The sequence below is a fragment of the Musca autumnalis genome, unplaced genomic scaffold, assembly GCF_047663935.1.
Source record: "Musca autumnalis isolate F117 unplaced genomic scaffold, ASM4766393v1 scaffold_5, whole genome shotgun sequence".
In the NCBI taxonomy this organism is placed as follows: domain Eukaryota; kingdom Metazoa; phylum Arthropoda; class Insecta; order Diptera; family Muscidae; genus Musca; species Musca autumnalis.
Genome location: NW_027412088.1, coordinates 90,435,947 through 90,450,613, shown reverse-complemented (window position 1 = coordinate 90,450,613; position 14,667 = coordinate 90,435,947). Strand labels below are relative to the sequence as shown.

Genomic DNA, 14,667 nt, shown 5'->3' with positions numbered 1-14,667 from the left:
ACGTGAGCGATACACACAGATGATAGCGTCAGAAACGCCTGAAGAATATGAAGCCAGGTTAACAAAACAACGGGAGCGATACACACAGATGTGTGTTGCCTTTAATACTATCATGGGCTTCTACAAACATAACATGCAGGGCAGCGCTGTGGATCACCAGTCGTATACTTAGGTGCGAAACTGTTTGAAGAAGGTCAAGCCTACGTGGCTCTTAGTAGAGTAAGATCTTTGCAGGGACTACGTATAGAGGAGTTGGACTGCAATAAACTAACGGGCAAGAAACCTTGCAATAATGAAGCACTAAATGAATTAAACAGAATGCGAAATAAAAACTAAAAACTAGAAAATAAAAATAGGTAAAAAAATTTTTTTAAGTTAAACGGTTTTATGTTAAACATACATTGCAATGTTTAAGATAAATGTACTAAAAACCAAAAAATAATAAAATAGATACAGTCGTGGGAATTATAAACATATGCATAGACTAGACTAAAATAAAACCGTGGGACACGTCAATTGTCTACAAATTATCGACTTAATGTGCGATAGAAGAATCGCTTAATTCGTCGTTAGGCAGTTGGCCCGCAGACGGTGAGGAAATTTTTTACTATTTTCTTGCTCATGGAAATTCCAATAGTTATACACTCCATGTAAATAAAAGAGATGTTGCAACTAGTTTATCGATGGACATTCACACTGCTGGCTGGCGAGGAATCGTTTCACTGCTCGTAGTTTGTCTTTAATCGACAAAGTACTACTCGCTCACCACTATGAAACCCTAAAACTCGCTTATAATCGAGCTTGCTAGCTTGTTTCCACTTCTAGCCCTACTTATCACACGTCCATCGTTGTCGGTTGAACAACTGCCTAATTATAGTGTAACATTACAAAACAACCATTTTAATCAACGATTGTAGACAATTGACGTGCCCCACGGTTTTATTTTAGTCTAGTCTATGCATATGTTTATAATTCCCACGACTGTATCTATTTTATTATTTTTTGGTTTTTAGTACATTTATCTTTAACATTGCAATGTATGTTTAACATAAAACCGTTTAACTTAAAAAGTTTTTTTATACCCTCCACCATAGGATGGGGGTATATTAAGTTTGTCACTACGTTTGTAACTACTCGAAATAATCATTGTAGACCCCACAAAGTATATATATTCTTGATCAGCGCGCAAATCTACATCGATATAGCCATGTCCGTCCGTCTGTCTGTCTGTCCGTCTGTCCGTCTGTGGAAATCACTCTAGCGTCCGAACGGATTGACGTAGGTTGATGAAATTTTGGGAAAATATGTTATATTTACGTAGGACTTTTGGTATTGAAAGCGGGCTATGTAGGTCCACGCTTTCGTATAGCCCCCATACAAAATGACGCGTGACGCGTCGTCGTTTTAAGGAATTTTTAAGATATTTGGCCCATTTTACCACCAAATTGGTTGTAATTTGGTACTTTGTGTCTCCAGAGGCCACAAAATATTCCTACCAAAGTTGGGTTATATAAGTCCACGTTTTGGTATAGCCCCCATATAAGGCCCCATATAAAGTACGCGTCATTTTAATATATTTTGAATGTATTAGACCCATTTGACCAAAGAATCGGTTGTTACTTTGTATTTTGTGTTTTCAGAGGCTAAGAAACATTTCTACCATAAAATGTTTATATAGGTCCACGTGTTGATATAGCCCCCATAATACAATATCTCCCGATTTTCGATATTTTGAACGTTTTAGCCTCATTATCACACCGATATGGCTGAAATTTGGTATTTAATCTTCTTTAGGCGTATAAAACTTTCCCCCAGAAATTTGTAGGTATAGGTCCACGCCATCATATAGCCCCCATGGAACGGTACCTTCCGAATTTCGGTATTTTGAAGGTTGTGGCCACATTAACCACCGAAATGGCTGAAGTTTGTGGTGGAGGGTATAAAAAGTTCGGCCCGACCGAACTTAACGCTTTTCTTACTTGTTTTACCTATTTTTATTATACCCTCAGCATTTATGCTAACGAGGGTATATACACTTTCATACGGGCAAAATGTGCCTCATCGAAATAATGGTTTTAGACCCGAAATGTGTTTCAAACTATTTGGAGTTCATTTAGCCATGTCCGTCCGTCTGTCTGTCCGTCTGTCTGTCTGGTTGGCTGTTGCGCACGATAACTCTCGAACGGAGCAAAATTTGGCTTTCGTAATATTTTGACCAAACTTAGTTTAAGTTCGAAGATGGGTTCCGGTACCTCCCCCACAAAAGTTCGAAAATGTTCGGAAAATTTGTGAGCACGATTTGGCCCACAGTTTGTACATCGTGAAAGTTCTACCAGACTTAGATAAAGTTTAAATATGGACTCAATCGGTCCACTCCTTAGGGTACGTCCCACTCAAAATTTCGGAAAAGTTCAGGTTAGGACCTGCTCTCGAATCGCTTTGATTTTTGTTGTAGCAACTTGTATTCGCTGCCCCCCATACGAAGGTACAAGTTTCATAAGGGGCAAGTCCATACTTCCTGAGAAAATAGCCAGAAAGGTGCAAAAAACCCTTATGACACCGTGTGTAGTGGTTGGAGCGCAAGATAAATCTCGAACGGATCTGCCAATTCGGTCAAAAATTTGGCCGTCGTAATATTTTGTTCAAACATAGTTTAAGTTCGAAGATAAACCATGTCGGTCCACTCCTTCAGGTACCTCCCTCACAAAAATTCAAAAATCTTCGGAAAAATATGCGCACGATAACTCTTGAAGGGAGTGACTTATGTAATCCATACTCTGCACATCCTAATATATCTACCAGATATAGATCAGGTTCGAATATGGACTATATTTGTGCACTCTTTTGGGTACCTCACACACAAAATTTCACATAACTTCTCTTTAAGACCTACTCTCGAATCACTTTGATTTTTGTTGAAGCAATTTGCATTCGCTACCTTCATTACGACGGTAAAAGTTTTTTTCTGGAGCAGGTCCATATTTCTTGGGAAAACATACCGAAAGGTGTAAAAAGCCCTATGTCACCATTTATGGCTCTCGAACTGTTCTACCGATTTGGTGCAACATTTGGTCTTCGTCATATTTTATCCAAACTTAGTTTCATGGGGCAATACCGATCTCCAACTTCTGGTACTTCTCCCCAATATTTAAAAAATGTCACTAAAATGTTAGGACGATATCACTTGAATGGTGCAACCAATTTGGTCCAAACTTTGGATCTCCTAATATTTTGTCAAAATTTAGTTTAACTTCTAAAATGGCCCATATCGGTCCTCCCTAAGTGCAGTTAATTCCTAATCCACATTTTTGTCGGCAAGTTCAAATGTTGAAAAAGGGCCACAAAATTCCGAAGAGACGCTAATTACATTCTATCTGTCCGTAGATGAAAGTTTCAATTCACATTGGCTGAGGGTATACCTCTGTCGGCAAAGCCGACTGACACTTTTTTACTTGTTTTCATTATATGTTTGGATCCAAACATATATTTGTTTGCAACCAGTCCCAAATATATATTTGTTTGGATCAAACATATTTCTACCATATATTTTTCTGCGTATTGTATTTCAAGGGTTTTTTTTTTTTTGTAAATTTTTCGAATTTTCTAAATTGCTGTAATTTAATATTGTGCGTTACCAGAGGATACAAAATTCGATTCGAAAAATTTTAAATATTGTTCCATGTTTTGGAAAGGACCACGATGACCCCGATGACGATGACATATGAGCTCTTTTAAAGGGAGTATTATCAGTTCAGATATTCTGCTCCCGCAAGGAATATGAGGAAACGTATTAGCCCCATTTAAGAGCTTGTTCAGAACTATTGAAGATATAGCAATTCTTAAATGGAAGTGAAGATAAGCGGGAAAAATTCAATTTCTATACAAAAGTTTTTAGCTACTCTTGATAAAAATTGAAAACTGTACCCAATTCTTGGTATTGAAAGCAATTAAAAACAAGCAATTCGACAAATTGTGTAATTTTGTAAAAATCTGGCTGATTTCTGAAGGAAAAGAAAAAATAAATATCAAAATTACAAAATGTTTGCCTGCTAAAACAATTATTAGCCACTGTGTGCCATATTCTATATCGACTCTCCCAATCATAATTTTCTAATCGTCACAACTGTTCTTTCAGTGCACGTTTCTCTAGTCCCACTTGTGGCGACTAAACTGATAACCTTTGGGTCAATTCCGAAGTGAATAAACCCAAATAAACCAAATAGCGATGAACTAAATTCAAAAAAAATAGTCTCGTATTTAACGTCTAGTCGACAACAATAAACCCACTCAATAGCATCCAAAACTAACTAGGACAATAAAAATGTTTAAAGAAAATGAAATAAATTTCTATGAAAATGAAATAGACTTGAAACAAGTGATTGAGGAACAAAATCTAAAAAATACCGATGAAGCGTTGTTTGTGTGTGATTTGACTCGCCTACGAGAAAAATATGACATGTGGACAAAATATATGCCAAGGGTAAAGCCCTATTATGGTAAGTGGCAAAGTTGGATTTACGAATTTTTAACATCTTACCCCCGTTTTTCAGCTGTAAAATGTAATGATGATGGCAATATTGTCAAGACTCTAGCCGAGCTGGGTACAAATTTCGATTGTGCATCAAAGGGTGAAATAAAACAAGTTTTGGATTTGAATGTTCATCCTGATCGTATTATTTTCGCTCAACCGTGTAAGCCAGTCACACATTTGGAATATGCCAAGGAAAAGGGTGTCATGACGAGCACGGTGGATACAGAATTCGAAATACATAAGCTGCACAAACATTTTCCGGAGTCCAAGTAAGTAGAGTGTTGTATCGCAATTATATAAGGTACAGGTATTGATTAGCTTAGTTTCGATTATCAATGCGACCATGAAGCTGCTCCTACTTAATGTAAACTCATCTGTTTTTGTTGTGAAGACCTTTATAACACGAATGTTTTTGTTTTTTTGTGAGGCTCAATAGCAACGTGAGGTGTGCTTTGTTATTGTTGTATATCGTATTCCGACAACGAGGACGCAGTCCTATCGCAGTTTTTCAGAATGGGACTCAAATCGAAGACCTGGTTGACATGTGATGTACGGGACAGATTTGTGGCACTGGTTTCTTCACTATACCGATACCGTATCGGCAATACGGGTTTAAAGTATTCGGAGCAGACGTTCCAGTTGACGATCCTAAGAAAAGTTATTTTCTATAGAAACATTTTCCTTTTGGCTAGAAACAAATTTGTTCTTTCCTCACAGGTAGAGGAGTTTTTAACGCCCTAGGAACATTCTTTATTTGGGAAAATGTTCTCCTCAGGGCCTGCGGAAAAATTTTCTATGGAAAAAATTATCTATAATGCCTGAGCAATATATGTTATATGGAAAAGATTGCTCATGTAGAAACAAATTATACTCAGATCCTGAGTAAGATTTTTTACATAAAAGGTTGTCTTCAGTATCAGAAGAAGATTTTTACATTAGCATTATTCTAATGACCTGAAGACGATTTTTTTCTATGGAATGAAACGGATTAGAAATGAGTTATCCTCAGGTCTTGAGGAAAATTGTTTTCTAAAAAACTTATTTTTTTCCTGAGGAACATCTTCCATGGAAACGAGAGAGAAAGTCCACAGAATATATGCTCAATCTATGACCGTAAAATAATAAAAGAACCGTGCCACAAGGATTGGAACTAACAAGTAAAAAAACGTTAAGTTCGGCCGGGCCCAACTTTTTATACCCTCCACCATAAAATAGTCTTAATTAAAATGGAATAATTAATTTCCTTTCACAATTTTAGGTAAAAACATTTTCGACCATGGATACCCCAAATGCCAAAATCATCTAATCCAATCTAAAAACTGTGTTCAGCCAGGTGAAAGGTACCGCCTATGGGGATATATCAAAGTGTCTACCCATCTGGAAAACTTTTATAACTGCAGGGAACCTCAAAAGTCAAATTACGGGTATTTCCGTTAAACAATGTAGTTAAGACCCTCAAAATACCGAAAATTGGGAGGTACCGTTATATGGGGGCTATACCAAAACATGGACCTATGTTGACGATTTTAGTGGAGAAGTTTTGTGACTACTGAGAACCTCAAATGTAAAATTTCAGCTAGTTCGGTTAAAAGTTATAGCTAAAATTCTCAAAATACCAAATTTCGGGAGGTATCGTTATATGGGGGCTATACCAAGACGTGAACCTATGTTCACAATTTTTAGAGGAGATGTTTTGTGATCACTGGAAACCTCAACTGTCAAATTACAAGTAGTTTGGTGAAAAATTGTAGCTAAAATCCTCAAAATACCGAAAATCGGGAGGTACCGTTATATGGGGGCTATACCAAAACATAGACCGATGTTGACGATTTTTGGTTGTTGTTGTAACAGTGTTTGTTATTATGTTTGTATGTTCGTTCTTCTGTTCAATCTGGCTGTGGGTCTATCTCCAGTTCCAGGAAAGTGGCTGCTTCGATGGAATGTAACCACAGATCCACTGGAGTTAGATGAGTAGGTTTGGCTGGGCAGTTGAAAAGGTGTTTTGTGTCGTGCGGGCCCATACTGGGCAGATGTTTTGCACGGCGCGGTCGATTTCCGCCCAATAAGAATTTAGGCGACTGCAATATCCCGACCGTAGTTGAGCCAAAACTACTCTATTTTGTCGTGGTAGCTGACGCTCCTCAGCTGCAATAGATCGGGGATGTATTTCGAGGACTTTATTCACACTGTAATTGATTAAGGCCTTGGCAACTGCATCCGTGTGAATACTATTTAAACCTGATTGATATGCTTGTTGATCTAGGGTTCTCTCCTGTATCGTTCGACCTCTCCCTCTAGAGCATGGATATCCTTCCTAATCTGCCTGAATGTGTCGGGCCTACCCACAAGATGGTGATTGCGATGGCTCACACGGTAACATCCAAGCAGGTACTGCAACGAAAGCATCTCTTTGTGTTGCTTTACTGGAAGAATCTTTGCCTCCTCATGTAGATGGTCCACTGAAGATTTGAGGAGGCACCCTGTTGCTGTTCTCAGGGAGGCATTCTGGCAAGTACGAATCCAATTCGTATCACATAATCTCGGGGACCACACTGGCTCCGCATAGCTTACCACAGACAGACCTATCACGTTATATGTGGTCAACAAGGTTTCTTTATCTGCACCCCAAGTGCTGCCGGCTAGGGACTTGAGGATCTTGTTCCTACTTTTCAGTTTGTCGCAGATAGCTGCGGCGTGCGCGCACGACCTGAAAGTAGTGTCGAATGTGACCCCTAAAATTTTGGGTAGTTTGTGGTCTGAACAGAGTGGCTGTTGATTTTGTGGCGGAAATCTGCATATTCCTCGAATGGAAAAAGGTGGTAAGATCGGTTAAATAGTTGTTTAGTCTCTCACAGATGTCATCAGAATAGGTACCCGACGCCAGGATCGTGCAACCACCCGCATACGTTATGATCTCGATGCCGTCTGGAGGAGGCGGAATACAGGAGAGGTAGAGGTTAAACAGTTCCGGAGATATCACCCCACCTTGGGGAACTCCCCGTTTCACTCTACGGGGCTTGGACTTCTTGTTCCTGAATTCCAATTACGACTGACGTCCACACATACAATTGAATATCCAACGTTTCAAGCTTGGCCGAGGTCAAGCGCCACCGTCACTGTTCTATCGCACGGCCGTCTTTGGTTGAGTCCTCGACAAATATGTGTGGTAATGGCGTGCAGCGCAGTTGTCGTGCTGTGCTGATTACGGAATCCATGCTAATGATCGGCAACTTTATAGCTATTTCTGATACTGGGGAGGACTAAGGCCTCAAGGGTCTTTGTAACTGGCGACAAAAGCGAAATCGGCCTGTACGATTCACTTTTGCTGGCATCCTTGCCGGGCTTCCGTAGTGGTACCACCCTGGCCATTTTCCGGACTTCGGGAACAATGAGGGTGGATAGCGACAAGTTGAGAACTTTAGTGAGATACTCCACTCCCGGCTCATCTAGCTGCTTTAGCATTACCATGGAGATTCCATCAGGGCGCAACGCTTTGGATGATTTGGCGTTTCTGATGGCATTGGCAACACCATCCATTGTAAACTCGGCAGGAAGAGATCTGATGCGACGTAATACTCTTCTCTTCGCTCTGTCACTCTCGGGGTGATCTACAAACTGTCGATTGAAACAACTTGCGCACCTCTTCGTGTCAGTCAACGTAACGTCGCCAAACGTGACTGAGGCCCTATCTTCCCTTCTTCCAGGATTCGAGAGTGACTTAACCGTTGCCCACAATTCACCTATACCGGCTCCAATGTTGCAACTCTTCAGATGATTTAACCACTTGTCCCGCTTATGATCGCCGACCAGCCTGTTAACTTCCAGTGTCAGCTCCCTGACTCTGGGGTCACTGGGATTGGTTCGGCGAAGCTCATCACGCTCATTTGCTAATCTCGTCGCCGCTGCTGGGAAGTTTGGTCTTACTTCGGGTATTCGACCAGCAGGGATATGGCGAGCGGCTGCAGCAGTGATGGTGTCTCGGAACGTCCTTTCCGCTACCCGAACATCAGAAGGATCGTACATATGTACGATTTTTGGTGGAGTAGTTTCCTCTGGGAACCCCAAATGTCAAATTACGGGTAGTTCGGTCAAAATCCCCAAAATACCGAAAATCGTGGATATACCAAAACGTGGTACATCTTCGAACTTGACCTGCATATGGAGAAAAGACACTTGGGTGCAAAAATACAGCGCTCAGCTCATTTATTGTTGACGCTAGAGTGATTACAAGAGGCAGACAGAGGGACATGGCTATATCGACTCAGAATTTTATCCTGAATATATACACTTTATAGGGTCGGAAATGTATATTTCAATGCGTTACAAACAGAAAAAAACAAACTTAATATAGCCTCCATACTATGGTGGAGGGTATAAAAATATCATGGTGTTGGATTTGGAATTTTTCTGGGAGCTAATTTCGGGAAATATGGAACTTGTAAAGGCAAAGTACTAGAAGGACATCCAAAACACGCACTTCTGGGATTTCAGAGCTTTCAGAGCCGTTGCCTAAGGAAATATCAACTTCTTCAAGAAAAACTGGACTGGAAATTGGTTCAGATTTCGATATAGCTCCTATATATATTTTCGGCCGATTTTAGGTATTTGCTGCACCAAACACGTTATATATGTCCTATATCAATGAAATTTGGAATGTGTGACTGAATTCGGTCTAGAAATAAATGTGACAAATTATATCGAAATCGGTTCAGATTTGGATATAGCTCCCATATATATTTTCGCCTTTTTCCCTTATTTGCTGCACCAAACACGCTATATATGTCCGATTTCAATGAAATTTGGAATGTGTGACTGAATTTGGTCCAAGAATAAATGTGCCAAAATATATCGAAATCGGTTCAGATTTGGATATAACTCCCATATATATTTTCGGCCGGTTTTACTTATTTGCTGCACCAAAAACACTCTATATGTCCAATTTCAATGAAATTAGGAATGTGCAACTGAATTCGGTATAAAAATAAATGTGCCAAATTATATCGAAATCAGCTCATATTTGGATATAGCTCCCATATATATTTTCGCCCGATTTCACGTATTTGCTGCACCAAGCACCCTATATCGGTCAAATTTTGATGAAATTTTATGTGACGTAATTTTGTCCAGTAATAAGTGTACCATATTATATCGAAATCAGTTCAGATTTATATACATACATATATCTCCCATTTAGATTTTACATATTCACAGTGGTGTAGGGTATCATACAGTCGGCTCCGCCCGACTTTGATCCTTTCCTTATTGGTTTTTATTGAAAATACGAACTTAAGTTTAAATGTTTATAATCTCTTTACAGCTTGGTTATACGTTTCCGTTGTGAGGCCAAAGAGGCCCAATGTCCGCTGGGTGATAAATTTGGTTGTGATGCCGAAAATGAGGCAACATCATTAATGCTCTTGGCAAAAAGCTTAAACTTAAAGGTAATATTCGTACAAAAGCAGTAAATCATAAACGGATCAACAAAATGTTATTTCCCCTTTTCTAGGTTATTGGTACCAGTTTTCACGTTGGTTCCGGTTGCAATGATTTGCCAGCCTACGATCGTGCCATTACCATAGCTAAAAATCTTTTTAAATTTGGTGCTTTACTTGGCTATGAGATGAATTTGCTGGACATTGGTGGTGGTTTTCCGGGCAGTGATAATCAGAAATTTGAAAGGGTTAGTTGTCATGACCGATTTCACAACTTATTTGATTCTCTAATTAAAGTTGTTGTTGTTGTTGTTTTAGATTGCTGAGATTGTTAACAAATCATTGATGCGTCATTTTCCCGATGATAAGATTAATATTATCGCCGAGCCGGGTAGATTTTTTGTCGCCTCCGCTTATACTTTGATTTGTAAAATTCATGCTAAGCGTGAGGCCCGCCTGCCCAATGGAAAGCTATTGACAAAAATGTATTATCTGAATGATGGTGTTTATGGTTCATTCAATTGTATTTTATATGATCATCAGCATGCTGAGGTGCAACACTTTGTGGTGAGTAAACGAAACTGGAAAACAATGTGTACTAGGGTTATGACTTTTTTACAACCTCGTATCCCTGTATGATATTTTTATGAGTTTTTACCTAAGATTACATAAAATCAGCACAAAAACGTTTAAATATTTGATTTTTCAGAATTTTTGAAAAATTTTTGAAGATCAATGAGATATTGAACTGAAAACAAGGCATAGGCACACGACATAACCAAAATGTCATAACTGTTTGTTTCTCACTAACATTGTCAGCGTATTATATACAAGTTTATGTTACATATAACATTATTTCATATATCATAAAAATTAAAAGTAGTTTGTGCGGCAAAATGCCATTTATTCATGCAACAGGAAATAATTTTTTGGCAAACAATTTTTTTTTTTCACTTCATAGAATTTTTTCAAAAGAAAAATTGTTCAAAGTAAAATGGAATGAATTTTATTTTAGGCATTAATATGCAAAAGTTCATTCATTCTCACTACAAGAATCATTTTTGAGAAAAAATGTCAAAAAGTCATAACCCTAATGTGTACACTAGGGTTATGATTTTTTACCTTTTATTTCAAAAATTTTTTTTTTTCAAAAAATTATTTCTTTTTGCCCGAATGGTGTTTATTTTGACTATAATAACTTTTATTCCATTTATATATTTAAAAAGGTCCCGCACAAACCACTTTTAGTTAATATGATATACACTCCGGTTCATCTGAATAGAACCAACCAATATTTGTCTGCAAATACCGTTATATCTGACGATAGGAGAGGAATTGTAAATTTTAATTTTGTGAACATGTAGAGTATATAGTAGACGATATTTTCAGTTCGGCGGTGGGATTTTCTTTATTTTTTGGACCTGTAGATGTTATCAGCTAACGAAACTGGGTGAAACCCATCGATTTGTATTCACTTTCCTGAGATAAAATATCAATTTTTGGACTGGAAAGGTAGAAATTTGATTTATTTTTGCCATATTTCCTCTGTTTCGGACTCATAAACCTATCAAATGTGACTTTTTTGTAATATTATTGTAGTATAGAGAATTTTGAACATAATTCAGTCTAAAATTTTGACTTTATAAATTACTTCTACCGATTTCTTCATAAAAATATTTTTTGGAGCTCTAAGCATGGATTTTCATCAAATTTCAAGACCCTAATAAAAAATTTTTGCACAATATTTGCTGGGAATCAACACTAACGGCATTTATTTATACTTATAAATAGTTTTTTGTTAAAGTTTACCACATCTAACAAAGGATTTGTGTAAATTCTTAGGGTGGTTCTATCCTGATGAACCATTAAAACATGCTAATATTTTGACATTTTTTAATAAAGCGAGTAAAAAGTACTGTTGTAACGTATGTGTGAAACATGTTAGGTATTGAAAATATCGGCTACTATATACTCTACATGTCCACAAAATTATAATTTACAATTCCTATCCTTTCGTCGGATATAACGGTATTTGTAGACAAATATTGGCTGGTTCTATTCAGATGAACCGGAGTGTATGAAATAAAATTATATACAATATAAAATAATATATATGTAATTGTCTGATGATAAATTTAGTGAGAAACAAAAGGTTATGCCATTTTGGTTATGTCGTGTGGCTCCAAAGCTTATTTTCAGTTATATATCCGCTTATAGTCAAAAAAGGTTATCTAGAAAAATTTCCAAATGACTTTTGGTATGAGCTTTTTTATTGAATCACCTTATAATTAAGAATTTATCTAATCTTAGGAAAAAAAAACTCAGCAAAATATGAAACAGGGAAACGAGGTTGTAAAAAAGTCAAACCCTATTGCACACATCTTATATACACTACCTCCGCAGACACTGTTTTGGTGTTTGGCAGTTCTAGGTGCATACCTTCATTCCTTTGTGCAACAAAGTTGCCGTTGAAGAGCACTACCCTACAAAGGACATGTACTTAAGCTCACTTTGACGCTCTTAAGTACTCTGAAGGATACTCTTGTTGCCAAAGTATGTAGGTGCGGCATTAAGTGAATATTTAAGTGTACCTTTTTGGTTGAGATGTGTGAAGGATTTTGCCACTTTCTTTATTCGGGGGTTTTTTGTGTAAAACTAAAGAAAAGCAAATTAAGTTAGACTTTTTGAAGGTCAACGCGTTAAATAAAAAAGAAATAAACCATTTTATCTAATTTTCCCCCTTTTAGGATGAAGAAAATGCCGAAGTGCCGAAATTTAACTCCTTAATATGGGGTCCTACATGTGATGCCTTGGATAAGGTAATTATGCCATGACTTCCAGAAGATTGAGAACATTTTATAATATTTTATGGTTTTTAGATTGCCGAAGACTTACAATTGCCCGATTTAAAGTGCGGCGACTTTTTGGCCTTTCCCAATATGGGTGCCTACACCATACCCATAGCAAGTCCATTCAATGGCTTTATGTTACCTAAAATTTTGTATTTTCATAAAGCAAAAATTTGACTAATATTGAATGTAATAAAATATTTGAAAACTGTTGAATTTGATTCGAAAAATCTACTATTATTATTCACGATGCCTAGGACTACGGTTTTCGATGGCGAAAAGGATGATAAATATTAAAGCAATACACGGCGCACAGTGGTTCAGAATCGGTTTTCCTAGTCAAAACTCTGCAACTTTTGAACGGATAGAGACATTTGCATAACTTTTTGTTAGACAGACAAAACAATCAGCTTTTCACTGCATCAAAAACAATGCAGAGAAATTTAAGGTCAAAATTAAAATTTTGATTTTTTTACTATCAAAATATGACTGTTTCTGGATTTTTCATATGTTCCAATACACATATAAAAAAAGTTAAACATTAATAAACAAATTGTAAAAATACAAAAATTAAAAAAAAAAATATTTTTTCTAAAAATTTATAATTTGTTTGTTCTGTTTTAGTTGAAGATTCAATCATATGATTGTCTAAGTCTGGAGTATTCCCCCCTTGGCTTAACTTCATCACTTTCCTCTTTGCAGAGAAAAATGTTTACAAAACGCACTGACAGCTTGCAAAATTTACTGATCGCTACCTATATCATGATTTCATCCCGGCGAAGGGAATTATCAATTGGCTTTTCAGTTTTTGAAATGATGATTTTTTAGTGAAAACCTGAACTCTTTAAGCATCGAGTATTCTCATATTAATGAGAATCGTGCTGTCAGCTTGCAAATATTTTGTTCTGGTGTTTTTTGGGAAAGCCGAAAAGTGAGCATCATTCTCATTAACATGAGAATACTCGATGCTTAAAGAGTTCAGGTTTTCACTAAAAAATCATCATTTCAAAAACTGAAAAGCCAATTGATAATTCCCTTCGCCGGGATGAAATCATGATATTGGTAGCGATCAGTAAATTTTGCAAGCTGTCAGTGCGTTTTGTAAACATTTTTCTCTGCAAAGAGGAAATTGATGAAGTTAAGCCAAGGGGGGAATACTCCAGACTTAGACAATCTATTTTTAATTTGTTCAAAAATTAAAACAAATATTATTTGGGTTTTCATAAAACTCATATATGGTAAAAACCAAAAATTTTTACAATCGATGAATCCGAGCTTCACCCTTTCAAAATTCGCGAACTGTTAACATATTCCATATAGTATGACTGAAATTCTTTAAAATGAAATGTTTTAGCAGGGATCCCATAATGTCGACCATTAAAATTAATTTACGTGGAAGCTGTATTGGCATTAATGTAGAAAAATGGGTTGAAGCAACAAGTTTTTTATGTTACCTTCCGATTTCAGGCTTAACCTTGCACTTTATAGACATATACTCAAAGAATACTCTACGGGCAACATGATACTAGAGCATTGTTTTTCGATATATCCCCTGCATCCACCTAGAATTTATGCAGATATTTTGAAGCCAAAATTTCGGTGTTTTTTATTTTTTTAATAATCCGGACGCGCAACAAAAGACTATTACAAACTCATAATAAGATTATAGAACTGGTGATTTTACATTGTTTAGTGTATATGTATCTCATGAGTTTGTTCCATACAGCACCGTAGTAATTGGAGTCCAAAGGCGTGAATGCGTAAATTTTCCTAAAAACCTATTTTGTACGTGTAAAATTTACAACTGTCATTCAATTACCTTTGAACCCCGCGCACGTTCATACTTCTTAAGAAA

General features: G+C 37.1%; 1 protein-coding gene across 1 annotated transcript; it reads left to right on the top strand.

Moving 5' to 3' along the window:
• The first annotated feature begins 4,233 nt into the window (after positions 1-4,233).
• Positions 4,234-13,042, top strand: LOC141404984 (ornithine decarboxylase 1-like). Its single transcript, XM_073988874.1, has 7 exons — positions 4,234-4,496; positions 4,551-4,800; positions 9,849-9,972; positions 10,038-10,211; positions 10,282-10,530; positions 12,711-12,782; positions 12,843-13,042. Exons 1-7 carry the CDS (start codon positions 4,322-4,324, stop codon positions 12,987-12,989), a joined length of 1,191 nt encoding a protein of 396 aa, XP_073844975.1. The 5' UTR covers positions 4,234-4,321; the 3' UTR covers positions 12,990-13,042.
• Positions 13,043-14,667: the final 1,625 nt, after the last annotated feature.

Bases quoted from the DNA above. Each gene is read 5' to 3' on its own strand.
- LOC141404984 (XM_073988874.1), top strand. From the start codon at position 4,322: ATGTTTAAAGAAAATGAAATAAATTTCTATGAAAATGAAATAGACTTG. The intron at 4,497-4,550 runs GTAAGTGGCAAA...CCCGTTTTTCAG, and splicing joins AAGGGTAAAGCCCTATTATG to CTGTAAAATGTAATGATGAT. The intron at 12,783-12,842 runs GTAATTATGCCA...TATGGTTTTTAG, and splicing joins CATGTGATGCCTTGGATAAG to ATTGCCGAAGACTTACAATT.